This window comes from Myotis lucifugus, unplaced genomic scaffold (genome assembly GCF_000147115.1).
Source record: "Myotis lucifugus unplaced genomic scaffold, Myoluc2.0 scaffold_14, whole genome shotgun sequence".
NCBI classification, from domain to species: Eukaryota; Metazoa; Chordata; class Mammalia; order Chiroptera; family Vespertilionidae; genus Myotis; species Myotis lucifugus.
In genome coordinates this window covers 9,926,438-9,948,627 of record NW_005871062.1, presented here as the reverse complement: position 1 = coordinate 9,948,627, position 22,190 = coordinate 9,926,438, and the positions used below count along the sequence as shown (strand labels likewise).

General features: G+C 37.6%; 1 protein-coding gene across 13 annotated transcripts in view; it reads left to right on the top strand.

The window, feature by feature from the left end:
- Positions 1-22,190, top strand: part of VPS8 (VPS8, CORVET complex subunit) — a 237,940-nt gene that overhangs the window by 195,720 nt on the left and 20,030 nt on the right. For 10 of the 13 annotated variants that reach the window (XR_002828228.1, XR_002828231.1, XM_023750602.1 and 7 more), the window contains one exon: positions 13,141-13,194. The exons of 1 other annotated variant lie outside the window; for it this stretch is intronic. Coding sequence is in view for 9 of the 12 variants with exons in the window: in XM_023750602.1 (XP_023606370.1) it covers positions 13,141-13,194 (54 nt within the window). In the remaining 3 variants the exon portion in view is untranslated. Of the gene's footprint in view, positions 1-13,140; positions 13,195-18,497; positions 18,816-22,190 lie in introns of those variants that run through there. 2 more of the 13 variants (XR_002828230.1, XM_023750603.1) reach the window with 2 other exon arrangements.

Below are 22,190 nucleotides of genomic sequence, written 5' to 3'. Positions count from 1 at the left end.
CAGTAAATGACATTTATTTATGCTCAGTGATAATTTTCAATTAACCATTATACATTGCTTTATTTATTTTGGATTTTCACTATAAATTAGAGATTTGGTTTACATGTTATTTAATGAAATAGGAACACTAATATTAATACCTTGGTTTCATATGTCCATTTTCAAATAATATTAGCTCCCCATTATAAATGTGTTAGATTGAAATTAATACTAAAAAATGAAATTTTAATTTTTGGTGATAGCAGCATTTCTCCAAAGAATATTTTCTATATAAGCTTACAGATTAAGTGGAGATTAATATATCTCAGAAATATAGAGAGATGATGAATGATTCTAACATAAATGAATGTTTTTGAGACTTGCCCATTTTTCAATAATCTTATTATACTTTAGTATTTTTTAAATATATTTTTTATTGTTGATAGTATTAGAGATATCTCCCATTCCCCTCCTCCTTCCCCTCCCTCCCTTCAGCCCTGCCTCACCCCACCCCACCTCAGGTCTTCACTACCCTATTGCCCTTGTCCATACGCTATGCATATAAGCATATAAGATCTTGGGTTTATCTCTTCTCATTCCCCCAACCCCACTATACTATAGTATCGAGTGATTCATTACTTCAGCCAATATTTAATGTATGCCTACTTTGGACTAAACACTATTCTTGTTACTAAGTATACATTGATGAACAAAAAAAATATAGTTCCCACCATCATGTAGCCTACCTTCTAGTAAGAGAGCTAGACAATAATTAAACTGTATATCAAATATATAATTTGAAATTGTGGCAGGCATATAAGTGCTGTGAAGGGAAAGAAGAGATTATTATGGGAAGAATAGCATGAGGGGAAACCTACTTTGGATTGGGTAGTAGGGAATATCTATATGCAGATTGATGTTTAAGCTATCATCTGAAAGATAAGAAGATTATAAGCGAGAGAGAACTGAGGGGGGTGGGGGAGTGACTTGTTCAAAGAACTGAAAAAAGATCAGTAGCTGGAATACAGTGACTGAAGGGGAACATGGCAAGGAATGGAGTTGAAGATGTAGGCAGGGCCAGATCCTGAATAGCCTGTCAGACTCTGGGAGAAATTTAGTTTGTATTCTCGAAATGAAAATAGAAAGGATTTAAAACAAGGATTGATATGATACATTGATTGTGATATTGGAAAATGGATAGGCAGCAACATCTTATTAGCAACCAAGTCTTCACCTCTTTGTCAGAGCAATGTAACAATCAAATTCCTAAAGTTTTATAAATTTGTGAAGTTCCCTTTGATGCAGAAAAGGCTTAAGTCCAAGAGTCTGAAAGATGGCAATAGTACCAAGAAAGTGTTTCCAGTCTTTATGTAGAACAAAGGCTTTGATGGAAATATGGGCAAAGGGCATTAAAAATGTAATTGTCCAGTTAAATTTTAAAAATGTTTAACTTTATGCCCTGGCCAGTGTGTCTCAGATGGTTGGGCATTATCCTGGCCACCAAAAGATTGCCGGTTCGATTCCCAGTCAGGGCACGTGCTGGGTTGCAGGTTTGATCCCCGATAGTGGCTGATCAACGTTTCACTCTCACATCGATATTTCTCTCTCTCTCCCTCTCCCTTCTTCTTTCTCTAAAAATCAATTTTAAAAATCTGTTTAAAAATGTTTAACTTTACCTGTAATCAAAGATATACTGGTTTAAACAGCAATATTATGCCTTTTTTTAACATATTAAATTACTGGCAAATTTTTTAAAATACATATTTAACTTTCATATATTAAAAATACATATGCATTTATATTGAAAGGATGTGAGGAGACAAACACATTTGTGCATTACTAGTGGGAATGCTTATTTGTACAAGTTAAATTATCCAAATCCCTTTGGCCAGAGATATGTTATAATTCATATCTTTTATTTTAAAAAGGTAATGCAGGGGCTTCCATTTCTAAGAGGATGCATTTGAAGTTTCTTGGTGGGGTGAGAGCAGACAAAGCATATAAAACAATGGTTCTCAAGACATTGGACCGCAAGAAGTGAAGGAGAGTGACTCTTGGGAGACAAGAAACAAATTTGTAACCCCTAGGACTAACCCCAAATTATTGCTGGGAGAAAGTTTCCAAGCCATGGTGTAAGGAGGGGGAACTGAGGCAGAACTTATCAGTCTCTCTGAGTTGAGGAGGCAGAGCTGAGGAAGGCAAGGTGGCTAGAGTTCACCAGACAGAGCATTGGACAGGAGAGAGCCATACACAGAGAGCTCCAGAGATGTGCTGAAGGCAACTTTGAATATAAAGTTGAATACTAACCCACTCACGTGTGAGGAAGGCCAGAAAAAGAAGCACCCAAAAGAATTAAAGGTAGCAAGGCCCCAAATTCACATAGAGTGAGAAGTAATGCCAGCCTGGAAAGCTTCATAACTTACAGGGCAGCATTGAAAGTACTAAGAAAGGTCTTGACCTCAGTATTAGAGGAAAACTTAACCCTAGACTAACTACTGTTCTGATCCCACCTACCAAAGCTTAAAAGCAAAACATAAAAAAAAGATCACATTTCTAAGTATTTTAACCACATCTCAGAACAAAGTTAAAGAATATGTTAAGGATTAGAAAAAGATCTAACCCAGCAAGGTAAAATGCACTATGTCTGGCATTTGATAAAAAATTACAAGGCATGAAAGAAAGCAGGAAAAGACAAGTCATAAAGAGGAGGGAAAAAAATCAACTATATGACACTCCGGAAGAGGCAAAACTGTGGAGACAGTAAAAAGATCAGTGGTTGCCTTGCTGGTGTGGCTCAGTGGTTGAATGTCAACCCATGAACCTGGAGGTCATGGTTTGATTCCTGGTCAGGGCACATGTCTGGGTTGTGGGCTTGATCCCCAATAAGGGGTGTGCAGGGAGCAGTCAATAGATGATTTTCATCATTCATGTTTCTATCCCTCCCCCTCTCCCTTCCCTTTCTCTTGGGAAAAAAAAAAGATCAGTGGTTACCTACTTAAAAAAGAAGATCAGTGGTTGCCTAGGGATGCGGGGAGAGAAGGATGAATAAATGAAACACAGAGGACTTTTAGACAATGAAAATACTCTGTATGATACTGTAATGGTAGGTGTATGTCATTACACATTTGTCCAGACCCATATAATATACAATGCCAAGAGTGAACCCTCATGTAAACTGTAGACTTTGGGCGTTAATGATGTGTCAATGTAATGTGTCATCAATTGTAACAAATGTACCACTCTGGAGGGAGATGTTGATAATGTGAATATGTGGAGCATGGCATATATGCAGTATCTCTGTACCTTCCTCTCAATTTTGCTGTGAATCTAAAACTGCTCTAAACACTAGTCTTTTTTAAAAATTAGGTAATTGAAACAGACCCAGAAATAGCATAGATGATAGAATTAGTTGAGAAGAACATTAAGACAATTATTATAATTGTACTCCATATGTTCTAGAAGCTAGAGGAAAGCTTTAACATGCTAAATAGAGATATGGAAGTTATAAAGACCCAATAGAACATCTAGAAATTAAAACTACAATGTCTGAGATGAAGAACAGCATGGTGCACATTGCAGCAGAAATGATTAGTGAACTTGATTGTATTGAAACAGGAACTATCCAAAATCAAACACAGAAAGCAGGCAGAAAGTAACATCAGAAGGACTAAAGAACAGAGCAGAATCTACATTTCAGCAGCTACATAGTGTTATTTTGAGTGCAAGTCTTGCCAAATAGGGGGACTGGTAAACACCTCACATTTTGCACTGAAACTGCAGAAGGACTGTGCTTTAGGACTAAGGGCTGCCCCAAGACTACAGGCCAAAGCAAAATAAGACCTGTCCAACAAAGCCAAAGTTCAAACTATCATAGGACCAATGGGAAGAAGGATTTTATAACTTAAAATCAAGAAAAAAATTATTAATAGAAGCAGACCCATGGATGAGCCACATGTTGCAATTGGCAGTCAGGGACTTCAATATAGAAGTTAGAAATATGTTAATGGATTTAGAAGAAAATATCAGCAGAATAATTGAATTTATGGAAAAATATCAGCAGATAAACAAAAACTATAAAATAAAACAAAGTGTTAATTCTAGAGCTAAAAAACATATCTAAGAGGAAAAGTTCATTAGCTATCAACAGCATTTTTAACATTGAGACAAATGTTATCAGTAAATTTGAAGACAGCTCAGTAGCAATAATCCTAACTGAAGCACAGAGACTAAAAGGATTGAAAATAAGTGAAAAGAGCTCTCAGTGACCTGTGAAACAATATCAAGAAGTCTAGCATTTATATTGCTGTAGTTCCAGAAAGCAAAGAGAGAGAAGTGGCAATGAGATAACCTAATACTGTCTGGAATTTTCCCACATTTGGTGAAAAAAATCAACTTGTATATCCAAAAACTTCAGCAAATCACTAAGAGAATAAATATAAAGAAAAACCACATCATTGTCAGTCAGACTACTAAAACTAATGATAAAGAAGAAATCTTTAAAGCCACCAAAGGTAGACAATACTAAGAATGATGGTTGCCTTCTCATTTTAATAAAATGGGGGGAAGCCCAAGGATAATAAAATGACATCTTTGAAGTGTTAAAAGAAAAGTAATATAAGGCATATATTGTATGTTACATAACACTAGAGGCCTGGTGCATGAAATTCGTGTACACAAGGGAGTGTCCCTCAGCCTCGGGGGATGTTCGACTGCCACGGAGACGGGAGAGGCATTTGCCCCCTGGTGGTCAGTGCGCGTCATAGCAACCAGTTGTTCTGCCATTCAGTTGATTTGCATATTAGCCTTTTATATAGGTCTAGGTAGCATTCCATAATCAGATGCTCATGTGAGATAAATGAAGACTGTAAACAGCCTCACTTCAATTCAGGTCAGGTTTTACTATCAGGTAGATGATTTTTGTTGCCAAAAATTTTTTTAAAGAAATTACTTTGGTTTCAGAGTTTTTTGGATTTTAGAATTATAGGAAAAGGGTTTGTGGATTCATCTTACCAGGAGAAAAAATGGCAATATGTAATTTTAAATGCCCACACCCTTAGAAGCAGTGATTTATTTATAAGAATCTGTGCAACGGAAATAATACATGAAGAATGTGTACCAAATGTTATATACAAGGATGTTTATGACAGCATTTTTAATAACAAAATAAATTGAAAACAACCTAAATGTTTCAATACTCCCCCAATAGTTGGTTAAATTAGTTATAGTATTTCTATACAATGAATGGGACTCGGATATATCCATGAAAAAACATGTTATTGAAGAATATGGTGAAATAAACATTATCACATGTAACATGAAAATATAACAAAACAGTGTGATTCCAAATGTTCACAGTAGTTATTGCTAATGTGGTTGGATTATTATTTTTATTTGCTTTGTTTTGCTCTCTTGTATTGTCTAAATTTCCATTAGTGAGTATGTATTCCATTTGTAATCAGAAAAGTCAAGGCTTGTTTTTTTTGTGTGTTGTTTTTTTAAAGCAAAGTGATAAGGTTTTCCTATTGCTATTAAACTTCAGATCAGATTGTTTCTCATAGGAATCATCTTATTATCAAAGATCACCAAAGTTCAACATTATTATTAAGGCCATAGCTTGACATATCAACCATATCCCCAGATCTAGGGTCTGCACACCTGGATTTAAAGTGTCTCTTTAAGCTGCATTGCCTGCGGCATTTCCAGAAGGAATCCTGTTAAATGAAAAAAAATAAGACCTTTCATGAGCATGAGCGATATTGAACCATTTTTGTTGCCACTTCAAACACTCTGGCTTAATCTACAGAGAACAGCTTTCTCAGATAAATTTTCCAGCACCACATCTAGTTCTTGGCTTGTTTTTAAAAAGTCTGTGGATTCTTTCATGAGGTCATTTTTTTAAGCTTAAATATCTACTTTGCTTTGAAAATCTATTTTCTCCGTTTTCAAAAAGAGCATACCAGGAGTTAAAATTGGATCACATTTAGCAAGCTACATCATACATCTGGAGTAAATTCCAGAGTATTAATGTCATGGTATGTTAGAGCAAAGACTGTCAAGTCTAATTTTTGCAGATCTGTTAAATCTGAAAGGACAATCTGGACAGCCAGCAGTTTCGATCCTTGAGCTGAGGGATGTTTTCTAAAGTTATTCTGAAAGTCAGAGGGGAAAGGCAAGAAAGCCTGCAACATGGTCCTATTTGAAAAGCTTGATCCCACAGTGAAAGGAAATGTCTTCATCATCTCTGCTGTAGGTTCTTAGAATTGACTGTTAAAATTGGAAGAGGCTTAAGAAGTTGAGTCCAATTGTTTATCCAGCACTTATACCTCTTCTTCGTCATTCTGGACAGATGGTATCTAATATCGAACTACTTCTAATAATTTCATCTTCCTTGAAATTAGTAAGTTGATATTCTGATTTTATATATTAGTCTCTGTGTACTTAATATTTGCTAGAATTCATTGCTGAAACCATGTGGATTTGGAGTTTACTTTGTGGACAGATTTGATAACAGATTTAATTTCTTTAATAAATATAGAGCTATTCATATTTTGTTACATATTGGATCCATTTTTGTAAGTTGTTTTTCAAAGAATGTGTCTTTTTCATTTAATTTGCCAAATTTATTGGCATAAAATTGTTCATAATAGGGTCTTATTATCTTTTAAATGTCTGTAAGTAATGTTACATGTAGTAATTGGTAACTTATTGCTGGTATTGGTAACTTATATTCTCTTTTTCTTAATTAATCTAAATAACAGTTTACCAGCTTTATTGGTATTTCCAAATAACCAACCTTGGCAACCTTGTTAATTTTCTCTATTGTTTCTGTCTGATTTCTGTTGCATTGATTCTGCTTATTATTTCCTTCCCTTTACTCAGTTTGGTTTTACTTTGATCTTCTTTTTCTAGCTTCTTAAATTGGAAACTTAGTTCCTTTTATTTTAAACCTTTCTTATTTTCCAACATAGCATAAAAAGGCTATAAAATTTTAAGCACCATTTTAGTTATATCCTACAATTGTCTTTAAATGCTTTATTGAGGTATAATTGATATAAAATAAATATATGCAAATTTGACATGTACATATCCATGTATCCATCACCACAATCAAGGTGCTTGACCCCATGCATCAACAACCCAAGTTACTTTTTAAATATATTTTTATTGATTTCAGAGAGGGAAAGAGAGAGAGAAATATCAATTATGAGAGAAAATCATTGATCTCATTGATCAGCTGCCTCCTGCATGCCCCCTACTAGGGATTGAGCCCGCAACCCGGGCATGTGCCCTGACTGGGAATCAAACCGTGACCTCCTGGTTCATAGGTTAACACTCAACCACTGAGCCACGCCATCTGGGCAACAACCCAAATTTACTCAGTTCCTCACTTATGTTCCCTGGAAACCACTGATTGGCTTTCTGTAGCTATAGATTAATTTTTCACTTTTTACAATATAGATAAGTGCAACCACAAGTATATATGCTTTTTTTGGTCTGGCTTCTTTCATTCAGCATAATTATTCAAGATTCATTGACAGCCCTAACCAGTTTGGCTCAGTGGATAGAGTGTCAGCCTGTGGACTGAAGAGTCCCAGGTTCGATTCCGGTCAAGGGCACATCCCCAGTAGGGGATGTGCAGGAGGCAGCTGATCGATGTTTCTCTCTCATCGATGTTTCTGACTCTCTATCCCTCTCCCTTCCTCTCTGTAAAAAATCAATAAAATATTTTTTTTAAAAAAAGATTCATTGACATTGTTTTATCAAGAGTCCATTCCTTCTTACTGCTGAGTAATGTTTCATTTGATGGATATTTCATAATTTGTTAATTCACCTGCTGATAGACTTTTCTAGTTTCTGGCTGTTACAGATAAAGCTGTTATTGAGATTTATGTACAAATCTTTGTATGGAGTATACTTTCATTTCTCTTGGGTAAATACCTAGAAATGGAATGGCTGACTCATATGAAAAATTATATTTATCATTTTAATGCCAAACTGTTATCCAAAATGGTTGTATCATTTTACCCTCCTACCAGCAGTATATGAGGGTTCCAGTTCCTCCACATCCTTGGTATAGTTAATATTTTTATTTTGTTATTATTTTTTAAAATTTTTGATGAGACAGAGATATTTGCTGTTCCATGTTTGTGTGTTCTTCCTGTATATGCCCTGACTGGGGATCAAACCCGCCACCGTGGCATATCAGGATGACACTCTAACTAACTGAGCTACCCAGCCAGGGCTAGTCAATCTTTTTAGTTTCAGCTGTTCTAAGAGGCGTGTAATGGTATCTCATTGTGTTTTTAATTTGCATTTTGTGAATGACTAATAATGTGAAACATCTTTTCATATTTTTATTGTCCATCTCTATATTTTCTCTGGAGAAATGTCTATTTAAGTCCTTTGCTGATTTTTTAAATTGGGTTGTTTGTTTTGTTGTTGAGTTTTAGAAGTTCTTAATATATTCTGGATATTAATTCCTTATCAGATATGCCATTTGCAAATATTCTTTCCATTCTGGGAGTTCCTTTTTATCTATAACGTCCTGTGGTGCACATACGTTTTTAATTTTGATGAAGTCGAATTTGTCTTTTTTAAAATTTTTGTTGCTTGTGCCTTTGGTGTCATATCCAAGAAATCATTGCTAAATCCAATGTCATGAAATTTCCCCCGTGTTTTCATCTAATAGTTTTATAGCGTTAGCTCTTGCATTTGGTCTTTGATCTATTTTGAGGTAATTTTTGTATGTGGTGTTAGATAAGGGTCTAGCTTCATTCTTTTGCATGTGGATCTTCAGTTTTGCTGAAAAGACTGTCCTTCCCCACCCCCCACCCCCAATTAAATGGTGTTGGTATCCTTGTTGAAAATCATTTGACCATATATGTGATATTCCCACTTGATCATGATGTATGACCCTTTTAATGTGCTGTTGAATTCAGTTTGTTAGTCTCTGTTCTATTCCATTAGTTCTGTATGTCTGTCTTTATGCCAGTAGCACACTGTTTTGATTACCGTAGCTATGTAGTAAGTTTAGAAATCAGAAAGTGTGAGGGCCCCAACTTTGTTCTTCTTCAAGGTAGTTTAATTACAAATTTTAGGATGGAATTTTTTTCCTGAAAAAAAAAAAGGCCATTGGGATTTTGATAGGAATTGCATTGAACCTATAGATTGCTTTGGGTAGTATGAACATCTTAACAATATTAAGTCTTCCAAAATACGTTCATGGAATGTTTTTCTACTTATTTTTGTCATCTTTCATTTCTTTCAGCAATATTTTGTAGTCTTCAGTATGCAAGTCAAAACCTCCTTGGATAGGTTTATTCCGAAGTGTTTTATTCTTTTTTATAGTATAGTAAATTGTTTTCTTAACTTCCTTTACTGATTTTTTCATTATTAGTGTAGAGAAACAAACTGATTTTTGTGTGTTGTTTTGTATCCTGCAATTTTGCTCAATTTGTTTATTAGTTGTAACAGATTATTTTTAAATCTAAGTTTAGAGTTTTCTACATATAAGATCATGTTATCTGCAAACAGGTACTTTTACTTTTCCCTTTCCAATTTGAATGCCTTTTACTCTTCCTCCTGCTTAATTGCTCTGACTTGGACTTCCAATATTGTGTTAAATAGAGATGGCAAAAAACAGGCATTATTATCTTAGAGAAAAAGCTTTCAGTCATACACCATTGAGTATAATGTTAGCTGTGATATATATATATATATATATATATATATATATATATATATATATATATATATATATATATAATGTTGAGGTATTTCCTTCTAAATTTAGTTTGTTGAAGCAGGGGGTCCCGCGGGGGTGAGGCCGACGGAGCCCTAATGAAGCATGCCCGACTCCGAAGACCAGGTTCAGTGACGCAGATCTAAGTTTATTGTATAAGTGCAGCAGTATATATAACATTTTGGACCAATCAGAAGTTTACACTATCCTTAGGGCAGCCAATAGTAGGAAAGATCAGGGTACTATGTAGTGGCTCTAGGAGGCTTGCTCAGGTGGGCGCTGCCACTTCCCGGTGTGCCGAGGAAGCTTGTACAGGCGGAGTGTGCTCACGCCATTGCATCTGCCACTGCACTGAGATAAATCTCCTGAGCTCTTCCCACAGTTTGTTGAGTGTTTTTATCATGAAAAGGTGTTAAATTTTGCCAGATGATCTTTCTGCATCATTTAAGATGATCATGTGGATTTTTTCCTTCATTCTTTTAATGTGGTGTATCGCATTTATTGATTTGTGTATATTGAGCCTTCCTTTGCCTCCCAAGAATGATCCCACTTGATCATGATGCATGACCTTTCTAATGTGCTGTTGAATTCACTTTGCTAGTACTTTGTTGAGGACTTTTGCATCTGTGTTCGTCAGGGATATTGGCCTATAGTTTTCTTGTAGTGCCAGGTTCAGCTTTGGTATCAGAGTAATGCTGACTTCCTAAAATAGTTTGCAAGTGTTCCCTCCTCTTCAGTTTTTTGGAAGAATTGAAGAAGGATTGACAATTCTTTAAATGTTTGGTAGATTTTACCAATGAAAATATCTGGTTCTGGACTTTTCTTTGTTGGGAGGTTTTTTATTACAGTTTCCTTACTAGATTTTGTTTCTTAATGATTCAGTCTTAGTAGGTTGTGTGTTTCTAGGGTCTAATTTTCTTTTGATTTCTTCTTTGATCCATGAGTTATTCAGAAGTGTGTTACTTAGCTCCTAATACAGTATAAGGAAATTTTCCAGAGATCTTTCTGTTATTAATCTAATTTATTTTTGTTTTAGTCAGAGAACATTCTTTGTATGACTTGAATTCTTTTAAATTTATTGAGAATTGTCTTATTGCCAGAAAATGGTCTAAGTTGGTAAATGGTCCATGTGTACCTGAAAAGAACATGTATTACGCTTTTGTTGGGGATAGGGTGTTCTGTAAATGTCCATCTTATCAAGGTAGTTGTGTTAAGCCTTCTATCTCTTTTTTTATTTTTAATTGAGATATAATTGACATGATTGTATAGTTTTAGGTATACAACATGTTAGTTTGATACATTTATATATTTCAATATGACTATAGTAGCATTAGCTAACACTTACATCATGTCGCATAATTATTTTTGTGTGTGTTGAGAACAGTAAAAATCTCGTTTCCTAGCAACTTTGAAGTTTATAATACAATATTGTTGACTATAGTCACTATATTGTGCCTTAGATCTCCCAAACTCATTCATTTACTAGTTGCAGGTTTGTACCCTTAAGCAATACCTCCCCAATTTCCCCACCTCCCAGCCCCTGGTAACCATCATTCTATTCTGATTTTATGAGTTCAGCTTTTCCAGATTCAACATATAAGTGATATCATATATACTGAATGGCCAGATTATTATGACCACCTGACATTTGTAGGCAAATTAGCTATAATTTTGCGCTGAAGTTGCTAGAGGGCCAGACCATTATAAATAGGGAAGCAGGTTGTTTACCACGACAGTAGAAGTGATTTTTATATAGTATATATCCCACATTCAAAGGCTGTTAAATTGCGTTGTTTACCCATATCTTCAGATTTTTATATAGTATATATCCCACGTTCAAAGGCTGTTAAATTGCGTTGTTTACCCATATCTTCAGAAAAAAATCACTTCTACTGTCGTGGTAAACAACCTGCTTCCCTATTTATAATGGTCTGGCCCTCTAGCAACTTCAGCGTGAAATTATAGCTAATTTGCCTACAAACGTCAGGTGGTCATAATAATCTGGCCACTCAGTGTATATTTGTCCTTCTCTGGTGACTTACCTCACTTAGCATAATGCCCTCATGGTCCACCCATGTTGTCGCAAATAGTAGGATTTCTTTCTTTTTATGGCTGAATAATAATCCATTGTATATATGTATATCATATCTTCTTTATCCATTCATCCATTGATGAACACTTAGGTTGTTTGCATACTTGACTGAACATGGTGTGCTGATATCTCTTCAAGATACTGATTTCTATTCCTTTAGATATATAACCAGGTGTGGGATTGCTGAGTCATATAGTAGTTTGATTTTTAATTTTTTGGAGGAACCACCATATTGTTTTCATAATAGCTATACCTAAATTTACATTCCCACCAACATATCCCTTTCCCCAGCACATTCCCTTTTCTCCACATCCTCACCAACATTTGTTATCTCTTGTCTGTTTTATAAAAACTGTCCTAACAGGTGTGAAGTGATATCTTATTGTGGATTTAATTTGCATTTCTCTGATTGAGTGTCTTTTCATATAGCTGTTGGCCTTCTGTGTGTCTTTGGAAAATGTCTCTTTGGGTCCTTTGCCCATTTATTAATTGGGTTTATTTTTTCTGATTATCTGCCTACTTTTTTATCATTTATTGAGAGAGGGGTATGGACATCTCTGACTATAAAATCTACTTCTCCTTGCAGTCCTATCAGTTTTTGTATTATGTACTTCTGAGCTATTAGGCTCATAGTGTTTAGGATTGTTATGTCCTCCTGATGAATTGAGCCCTTTATTATTATGAAATTATCTTCTTTATCCCTGGTAATAACCTTTCCTCTGAAATTTAATGCTATTATGGTATATCTTTCCAGTCTTTTTGCTTTTAACCTATGTGTCTTTATATTTAAAGTATTTTCTTGCAGGTAGCTTGCAGTTGGGTCTCACTCATTATCTAATGTGACAATCTCTTTTAACCTTTCAAATATTTAAAGATTTTCTGTACCATTTGAAGATTTTCTCTTCCTTGGGCTAAGCATCTTTTTGTTATGGGTTGGCTGATACTTTATCTAAATCCTTCACTATTATTATCAAACTCTTGTGCATTTTGCTTAAAAGGGATATTATATCACAAAGGATACTTGGCTTTGGCCTCTGCAAAAAATGCTGACTATTGCATGTTATATCAGTTGATTAACATTATCAACAAAAATCTATATGTTTGGTTCCTCACCATTTAGTTAAAACCAATCTGGATCATCTGTTCCACTCTTCTTACCCCAATCATATTTCAAAGCGACTTAAAAAAAAATCACCTATTCCTTATTACTCTGAAAATGTCTGTTTTATCTCAGTTACACCAATTCTAGTTGAACTATTTTGAGTGTGGGTCAAATAAAACTAGACTATAACTAACAGGATATTACAATGTTTGCCTTTTTTTCCAGGTAAAAATGTCTCCATCCTGTCATCCATCTAAAGGGGATCCTGCTGTTAAGAAAGTGAGTTTTAAAGGCAAAACACAACTTCCTCCCTCTGTGTGTTTATTCTCCTCTGTTGAACAATTTAAATGACCATGATTTTTAATCATCTTAATACCGTCAAAGCTTCTTTCTGACGAGTTGCCTTAATGATGTATCACCAGGACTTCTTACCTCTTCCAGAGAAGCCAAGTGGAGGGTTAGGCCTAGCATCGGTCTCCTGGCAACTAGGGACCTACCATTTTTCTACAATTCTCGTCCTGGCGTAACCGAGTGGTAGCAGATGAAATGTATTCTAAGGAGGAAAGCTGTGTAGTTACTGGCCTGAGATATTAGTATTTCAGCACATACCACATAAAGTCTTCAGTAAGTACTGTGAGATAGAACTGTCAATGCCACTTCAATCCCTGGCTATAAACTTCGAGGCACAAATAGGCTGTGAGTCTTTCAATGGAGCAATCCCCAGGTGATGTCAAGAGAACCACTGAATTTCTTTTCTTTATCCAGCTGCCACAGTACAGCTCAAATGTGGTAATAGATCGACATTTTTGCTATGTTTTCTCTTACCGTTTCTGTTCCTCTGGTAGTTGAAGTGTCCCTGGATTGCCCTTTTTGACAATTTCAGCCAGCATACATGTCAGCGAAGGATTTTAGAACTAAATTAACAACTTGCTGGCTCTGGTGACTAACAGCAGGTTCTGGCTTCAAAGCACTGTGCCAAAAACAGGTCCCTTTTCTCTGCCTTCAGAATCTCCTGAGACATTTCAAAAGAGAAAAAAAGGATAAAAACAAAATGTTGTCTGAAAAGCTCTATAACAAGCTGCACGTGAAACTCTCTTTCACTCTCTAGTTGGGGCAGGCAAGAGTGAGGCCATGATTGTTGCTGCTTAGAACTATCACACGTAACGTGAGCTGGAAAGGGCTTGAGTAACTCAGTCTCACTGAGTAAACAAATGAAGAAATTGGAATCCAGAGGGAATTGTTTGCCTAAGCTCACAAATGTTAGCCATGGGACACACTTTAAAGTAGAGGTTAAAAACATGTGCTTTGGATTCAACCAGACTTGGGTTCAAAGATGGATTCTTCTACTTACTTATCTGAGTAATCTTGAATAAGTCAGACTCTTCCTTTCCTCCTTTGTAAAACGATGGTGCTATCTCTCAGAATTGTGAACACTAAGTGAGATGCTATTTAAGTGCCTAATACTATGCTTGACACATCGTAAGTACTCAGTAGATTATTGATACGCAGTAAGTACTCAGCTGTTGTTGAAACTAGTGTTAAAACTGGTCTCTAAGTTCCTCATCAGATACCCTTTCACTTTATTGTGCTACTTATATATTATGGTCATTCAGCAAGTATTTTTTTAAAAATATATTTTTATTGGTTTTTAGAGAGAGAGTAAGGGAGAGGGAGATAGAGATAGAAACATTAGTGAGAAAAGAACATCATGGATCGGCTGCCTCCTGCATGGCCCCCCACTGGGGATGGAGCCCACAACCCGGCACGTGCCCTGACTGGGAATCTAACCAGTGACCTCTTGGTTCCAGGGTCTATGCTTAACCACCGAGCCGGGCAGCAAGTATTACTTTAAACTAGACACTGAGCTCAGAAATGGACTTCAGAGATGAAAAGTACAATCCTTTTCTCAAGGACCTCAGTATTTAATGGGAGAGAAGTTGACGGGTAAACTGACATTTCCATACGAATTGACATGTGCTGTGGTGGATGCATAGGCACTGCAAGAGCGTGGAGGAGAGGCCCTGATTTGAAATGACTAAGCTAATTTAGTACCACACTTAGGTGCTTTATGCTGAAAGGCCAGTGAAGATGATTGAGAAATGGTTGGCTGCTCCCTTACAACCTTGTTACTAGTTTATAATGAAAGCAAATCCTACCACACTTATAGATGTTTATTAAATAAATATTCATTTAGCCGAACCGGTTTGGCTCAGTGGATAGAGCGTCGGCCTGCGGACTCAAGGGTCCCAGGTTCGATTCCGGTCAAGGGCATGTACCTTGGTTGCGGGCACATCCCCAGTGGGGGGCGTGCAGGAGGCAGCTGATCGATCTCTCTCATCGATGTTTCTAACTCTCTGTCCCTCTTCCTTCTTCTCTGTAAAAAAATCAATAAAATATATTTAAAAAATAAAAACAAAATATTATAAAAAAAAAAAATAAAATAAATATTCATTTAGAAATAGATTCATTCTGTTTCTTAAGCTTTCTAATGTCCTACCTGTCTGTCATTGTAGGTGTCTATCAGAGAGGTAGCAATATCATAAAAAATAGGATTCTGTTACTCTTGTAATCAGCATCAGACAAGGAGAAACTTCCTAAGCCATGACAGGTGGCCCCAGGAAGCATTCCTAAGTGATCAGTTATAGACTTATTCCTCTCCATGCAAGAGTTGGGACTATTTCTAAATTATTCTACCCAGTCTATATATCTGGAATATCTTTTATTTAAGCAATGAGGTCCATTTCTAACATTTACCATTCTGATTAACAAGCCATTAATTTTACCAGTAGGAAAGCTTCTCCTGTTTCTGAGCTAATAAGTAGTCTTAGGTGTTGGTCATTATATGAACAGCTGAAGGACTTTTAATAGCTGCCTTTGGGAGAGCATGGTAGCTAGCAATCTCTGAAATATCGACTCTTGGTTAGGGCCACTGATCACCCTGAGTTGAAGCCTAATATCACACTGTTCGTGGTGTCTAGAATACCTTTAAAATATACATTACAACATATGCCTCCCCCAGACTAAAAGATCAGGGAAGGTTTCCCAGAGGAGGTAAAGCTTGATCTAGCCCTAAAATCCAAGGGAAATGGTGCTCCAGGCAGACATGGGTGAGTACAGCACATTTCAGGAGATGGGGGTGCTTCTGTGTATCTTAAATGTAGGAGCAGGCAAAAGCCTGGTGCAATAAATGGGAGCCCAGATCACGAGCAGTCCCAGTCTATTACTTTTGCCTTTATCTTGAAGATAAGGGTTCCTGTCAAAGGTGAGATTGCAGGTAAAAAGACAAATTAGGACAGTAAAGACAGCCCTGGCCAGTGTGGCTCAGTTGGTTGAAGCATCATCTTGTGCACCAAAGGTTGCGGGTTTGATCCCTGGTCAGGGTGCGTGTGGGAGGCAATTGATCAATGTTTCTCTCTCAAATTGGGGTCTCTCTCTCTCTCTCTCTCTCTCTCTCTCTCTCTCTCTCTCTCTTCCTCTCTCTCCCCCTGAATGTGTGTGTATACAGTCTCCCTCCCTCCTTTCCTCTCTCTAGAATCAATAAAAAAAACTAGAAATAAAAGAATAAGGACAATTGTCCAAGCCAAAAAAAAAAAAAAAAGGCTCTAAACCTATGTAAATAGAACAAAGAGATGAGATAATAAATTCAAGTCTTAGTTCTATTTTTCCTCAGAATCCTTTCTGACACCAAAAGTCTGAGTTTGATGTCTTTCCTTTTTTGAGCTTATATAGCATCCTGAGCGAGCCCCTACCAACATACTTACCTTCCTTTTCACTTACACGTATCCCCCATTAGACTATGCTTCATTAGGGCAGGAACCGCATCAGACTTGCTTTCTGCTATATCCCTACGTGTAGAACAAAGTAGTCACTCAGTCGTTCAGTGAATGAGAAAGATATGAAAGGGATTCCACAGGACCTTGTGTTGTTTGTGGGAAGTGAGGGGGGAAAGAAGTTTCTGGCCTGATAGAGAATGAACAAATGAACCATCGTTGCTGGCCCAGGCCTGTATTCCCAGCGTGGTCAGTACCTTACTGTTTGAGCTATATCGTCAGCCGTACTCTGAGTGAGATTATGTGAAGCTCAGCCCCTAATCATCACTTCCTTAGTTGGGTTTGTATTTTTGTGTGTCCAAGTTTGTGTGTGCACATATATGTACATCTGCATATAAATTCAGGTTGTCATCCTGGAGCTCCAGTCGCTCTTCCCACAGTCACATTGACAGATGGAGGCACCAGTGTCTGTTGAACAGACTGACTGCCAAAGTGACATGTGTAAGAAACACAAAGGAGCAGTAGTGTTCTTGATTTGAGCCAAAAATTCTCTGTTGACCAAAAACTGAAAAAAGTGTTTGGTGACTCTGCTGTCACTCTTGGCCCAGCCAGGAGCTGAATCAGTGCTGAGGAGGCAGAGCCGCGTTTCTGTGGGGATCTCCTTAGCTCTTGGGGTGGGTGTCTCGGGTGGGAGTCGCCCTCTGCTTTGCTGTAATGTCAGTCTGGCAGATTGTGAGCATGGAGACAAAACATCTTTTTGCAGCACAAGCATTTTGCATTTTATATATTCTTTAAGCTTTGGATGGAAATATTTATCATATGTCATATAAAATTTGTGTATAATATTTCTTATGTATGTAAGATTTCTTCTTAATGGCCTCTAACTGCTAACTTCAATAAAGTTGGAAGATAAATGTTTCCTAGGACTTTTTTAGTGTTTGATCATGGATGGCCAGGAATTTAAAAATCAAGAAGCATTTCTCTGAGACAAAAATTGCCATAATAGTCCATTGCAATAAACTCCCTCGAGTAGTTGCAAACTGGAGGTAGACAATGTTTGAGGTGGATTAGAGGAATTTAGAGAGGTGGTTGAAGGTAGCATCAAAAACCACTCGGCTATGATCCATCTCTTTTCAACTCCTAAAGAGACACCGTCCAGGAGTTTGTGTAGCAAAGTTAGAATTGTTACATGCATAATAACCAGGAACAGCGGTTTCATCTTGTATCTATCACAGAAGCATGCTTGCACTCGGAGCCACCCCTGTTTTAGGAGAGCTTTCTTTGCCGGTGTGTTTGCAGAAGCCTGGGGACGGGGAGCTCTGGCTGAAAAGTATCCTCGGGCTGGGGGAACCCCCTTGAAGAGTCCACAGTTAATATTCTCAGTGTGTCTTCTGTCAGTTAGGGGACGAGGTCTTGGGAAGGGCAGGGTAGGAAGCGTTGTTAATAGTTCTGGGTAAATTCAGTCGTGTTCCACAGAGCCTTGAAGGTGCCAGGCCTTGGGAGGTCAGAGGTCAGTGAATTCTAGTCCTTGTTCTCAATGTATGTACAAGTTAATGGTGACTGAACTGGAGGGTTTAATAACTATACCTCCCAGAAATTGGTTATCAGTTTCTCAAGTATTTAAGTGTATTATAACAATTTGGAGCTTATTTTGGGGGGCTTTTGTGGTCCAAGTGTTCTGATGAGGTAAAATTTTTATAGCCAGTTCCCAGTCTTGCCACCCATGTCAGGAATGTAGATGACTATATTTGCTCATGATTTTTATTGACTCACAGTGGGGTTTTGTTTGGTTTTTTAATTTGTATTTTTAAGGGAAGAAGCTCACAGCGGCACTGTTTCCATAACAACAGGAAAAGCTGACTGCAGTGTGTCAGCTGACTGGCCCCAAGAATGGCTAGTTGATAGTTTCACAAAAGTCAAGGGAAACATGAAAAGGAGAAAGCGCGGAGACAGATGAAGCGTTTTCTAGCTATCATCTGACAGTGGCTTAAATAAAGATTCATTTGCCCTTTTTTTGGCTCACCCTTAACTCTCTCCTGCAAAGATGCAAGTGATAGCCTCTGATGGGATGTATGCTGCCTTTTTTCTTACAGTATTTGTCCGGTAATACATATCCAAACATAACAGGTGACTTTAGTGTCTCTACAATAAAAAAACGGAAACAGAGGACATGGTTTGGTCTTCGTTTGCATAGGCAGGTGGAAGATCTCCGCAGGCCTGGTGCCTCTTTATGCTCATGTGAAGAAACTGGGCGCTGTCGCCTTCAGACATCTGGAGAGCGATTTGGAAGGAAGCATAGAAATTCCTTGTAGTTCAGAGGTCAGAACTGGTACCTGTGGGTGGCCGCAGGTAGGAGGAGATGTCAGCTTGGTTTAAGAATTTCCTAATAGTGGAACAAGTTACCTGGTGTGTTACCAAAGGTGTTTGATCACTGGCAGGATGTATGGCTCAAAACTGCAGCAGGTTTTCCTGCCATGGCTGAGAGGTTGGGCTGGCTAATTTGTAAATCCCATGGAGCGTTAAGATCTTATGAGAAAAAAAAATAATCTTATGACTCTGCAGTTATATTAAAACTCATTGATGTGCTGAATGATTATAGTTAGACCCATACATCCAGCCTGAATTAAAAGAGTATGTTGTCCATCAAAGAAAAAAAGATGAATTTAGGTAAGAAAATATTCTAAAAAATCCTTGCAATGAGGGTGGAGGGGCTTTTGTCATAGGGAGAATGCTCTGATCCCAAGATCTGCAAGGATGTTGAATACCAGCTAGAAAAGAAGCTTATTTTATAGGGGTAGGGAAACAAGGCTAGAAAGAGCCAGATTTGGGGGAGCAGGTGGAAGGATTGGACAGTTGATCAGGGAATGTCTTTCCTGGAGGTAGGCCAGTTCTCAGAAGGACTATCCAGGAAGGGTTGTATGTTGATTCGGGCTGAGGATGGGTCAAGGACTTGGGGGAAGCAGAGAAGCTTAACTGAAGTTAAGCATTTTGTTCCAATCAGTCATAGGGAAGCAGTTCAGCTAATCGTTTATGAGGCAAAGATCGAGAATTTGGTTGGTCTGTGTCTGGCTGTCATAGTTGTAAACATGGTGGCATCAGGAATCCTCTCACTCTATGGGGAGGAGTGGGTCCTTGCAGTAGCTGTTACCCAGAGCAGGGTTCTGGGAGTTCCTTATCTGGAGATGCTTTCCAGGAGCTCAGGGCTCAGGTGACGTTTAACAGGGTCATGGCTCTGACTCTGATGCCATGTTCTTTCCTTATTCCTCTCCATAGTTATGACCTAAAGTCCATAGATTAGGCTTTTCGAAACCTGCTATTTGTCCTCAAGTAGAGAGAGAGAATGTCAACTGCAGTTACTAAGAGGGACAGCGGTGACCATTTGTTTGTTGTACTCACTCTTCTCACCAATAGTTATGCATATCTTTGGTCTAAAAAGTGAGACTAGCTGAGGATTTCAAAGGATCTCAGAGTTCTTATGCACTGTACTAATCTACTGCTCACCCATTTCTTTTGCATTAAGTGGGTATTTTCTAACATAGCATTTTGATTTTTAAACGTTTTTTTAAAAAATTAATACCTTATTTTTAGAGCAGTTTTAGATCTACAGAAAAATTGAGCAGAAAGTACAGAGTTCCCATCTATTTCCCTCTTCAGTTTCCCCTGTTATTAACATCTTGCATTGCTGTGGCACATTTATTGCAATTGATGAGCCAACATTGGTACATTAGTATTAACAAAAGTCCATAGTTGACATTAGAGTTCACTCTTTGTGTTGGACATTCTGTGGGTTCTGACAAATGTATCTAGCATTTATAGAATGGTTTCACTTCCCTGAAATCCCATGTTCCAACTCTTCATCATTCCCTCCCGGCGAACTTCTGGTGACTGCTAATCTTTTTTTCTGTCTCTATTGTTTTGCCTTTTCCAAAATGTCATGTAGTTGGGCAGTATATTGCCTCTGAAGATTGACTTCTCTTACTTAGTAATACCCACTTTAAGGTTCCTTCAGGTCTTCTTGTGGCTTGATTCCATTTCTGTAAATGGAACGAAAAGCACATTAATTTTTTAAGCAGCCATTTTACTGTTGGCTTGATAAACATGTTGATAGCAAACTCATGATTCTATTCACACATGCTGCTGGCCCCATCCTGTGTAAACAGTACTGGTTTTTAGAGCCAACTACGGGGCATTTCTTATATTGTTTCTGTTGGGAATCACATTTTTTCATCCAATGCATTGGCCTCTTATCTTTAAGTCATTGATAAAATATTTGTATAAAACAAAGCCCAGGATAGAGCCCTGCAGCTCATCACTAGAGACCTAGGTAGCATTATTTATGATGGCAATTGAGAGTTAACAGGTGTAGTTTTTCTCCTTCATAATATGACGTCCCTTCATGCACAGAGTTAGATCGTATGAGTCTCTCACATTGAGGTTGAAGGTAAGACAGTATCAGAGCCAGTGGTTCTTTATTCCATCTCTGCCCTCTCTGTATATGAAAGTGAACTCCCTTATCAAAACAATTAATGCCATCATATATACCATCTCCTTGGAATTTGGGACACTACTGCAGTTTAGAGTATTAATCAAGTTACAAATGGGCCTTTCCCCCTCCAACAGTGTTTCCTAATGAAGCTTTTAGGCATTAACTATACTAGTAGTACATGGCAGGGATCTTCTTCAGTATGTGTGACAGATGAACTAACAGCCTATTGTTTTGCATTAAAACAACTTAGTAAGCCATTCTTAATTGCGCTATGCTGACTTATCACCTGTTTTAAAGGTCACAGACTACAAACAGCAGAGCTCTGCAGAGTTTGAGCTGCTGTAATGTATGTGGGTGGGTGGTATACTGTTACTGCTGAGTGTAGCCTTTAATTACTGTGCCATCCCTAAAACACACTCCTTTCATGTAGTACCAGAGCATGGGGTTATGTTCAAGAAACAGTGAGAAACTTTGGTTAAAGCAAAAGGGAATGAAGAGAAGATGAAGATGAAACAGGGGCTGTCAGTTCTGCCTGACAAGTCACTGCCTTGGGACTTTTGTGTTCTGTTGTTTTCTACAACATCCTAGGACATTCTGTTTGTGATTGACATTGGTTCTTCTGTTATGACATGAATGAGTTTTAGCTCCCTGCTTTGTAGTGAAGTATCTACTAATGATAGATATTATCCCAGAGATAGTATATCCTTAAAGGAGAGACGCCACTCCAGATTAGTAAACCACTTAACTTTTTTAAGTCAGTTAAGACTGCCTTTGTATGGTACTAACTGGGGCCGTGCCTATCTGTCTGTGGCAACTTCTGTAAGAGAAAATGAAATCATACAGAAATGTCTTTGCAGTCTTTGGAAGGAAGAAATGATCTAATTCTAATGACCTCTCAGCGTTTCACATTTAGCTCGGAGAAGTCTTCATTAATGCCAATCATCTCCTTCTCTACACTTCCCATTTACTTCAATAGTGTTTTCATTCCCCAATCAGAATGTACCTTCCTATTCCAAACG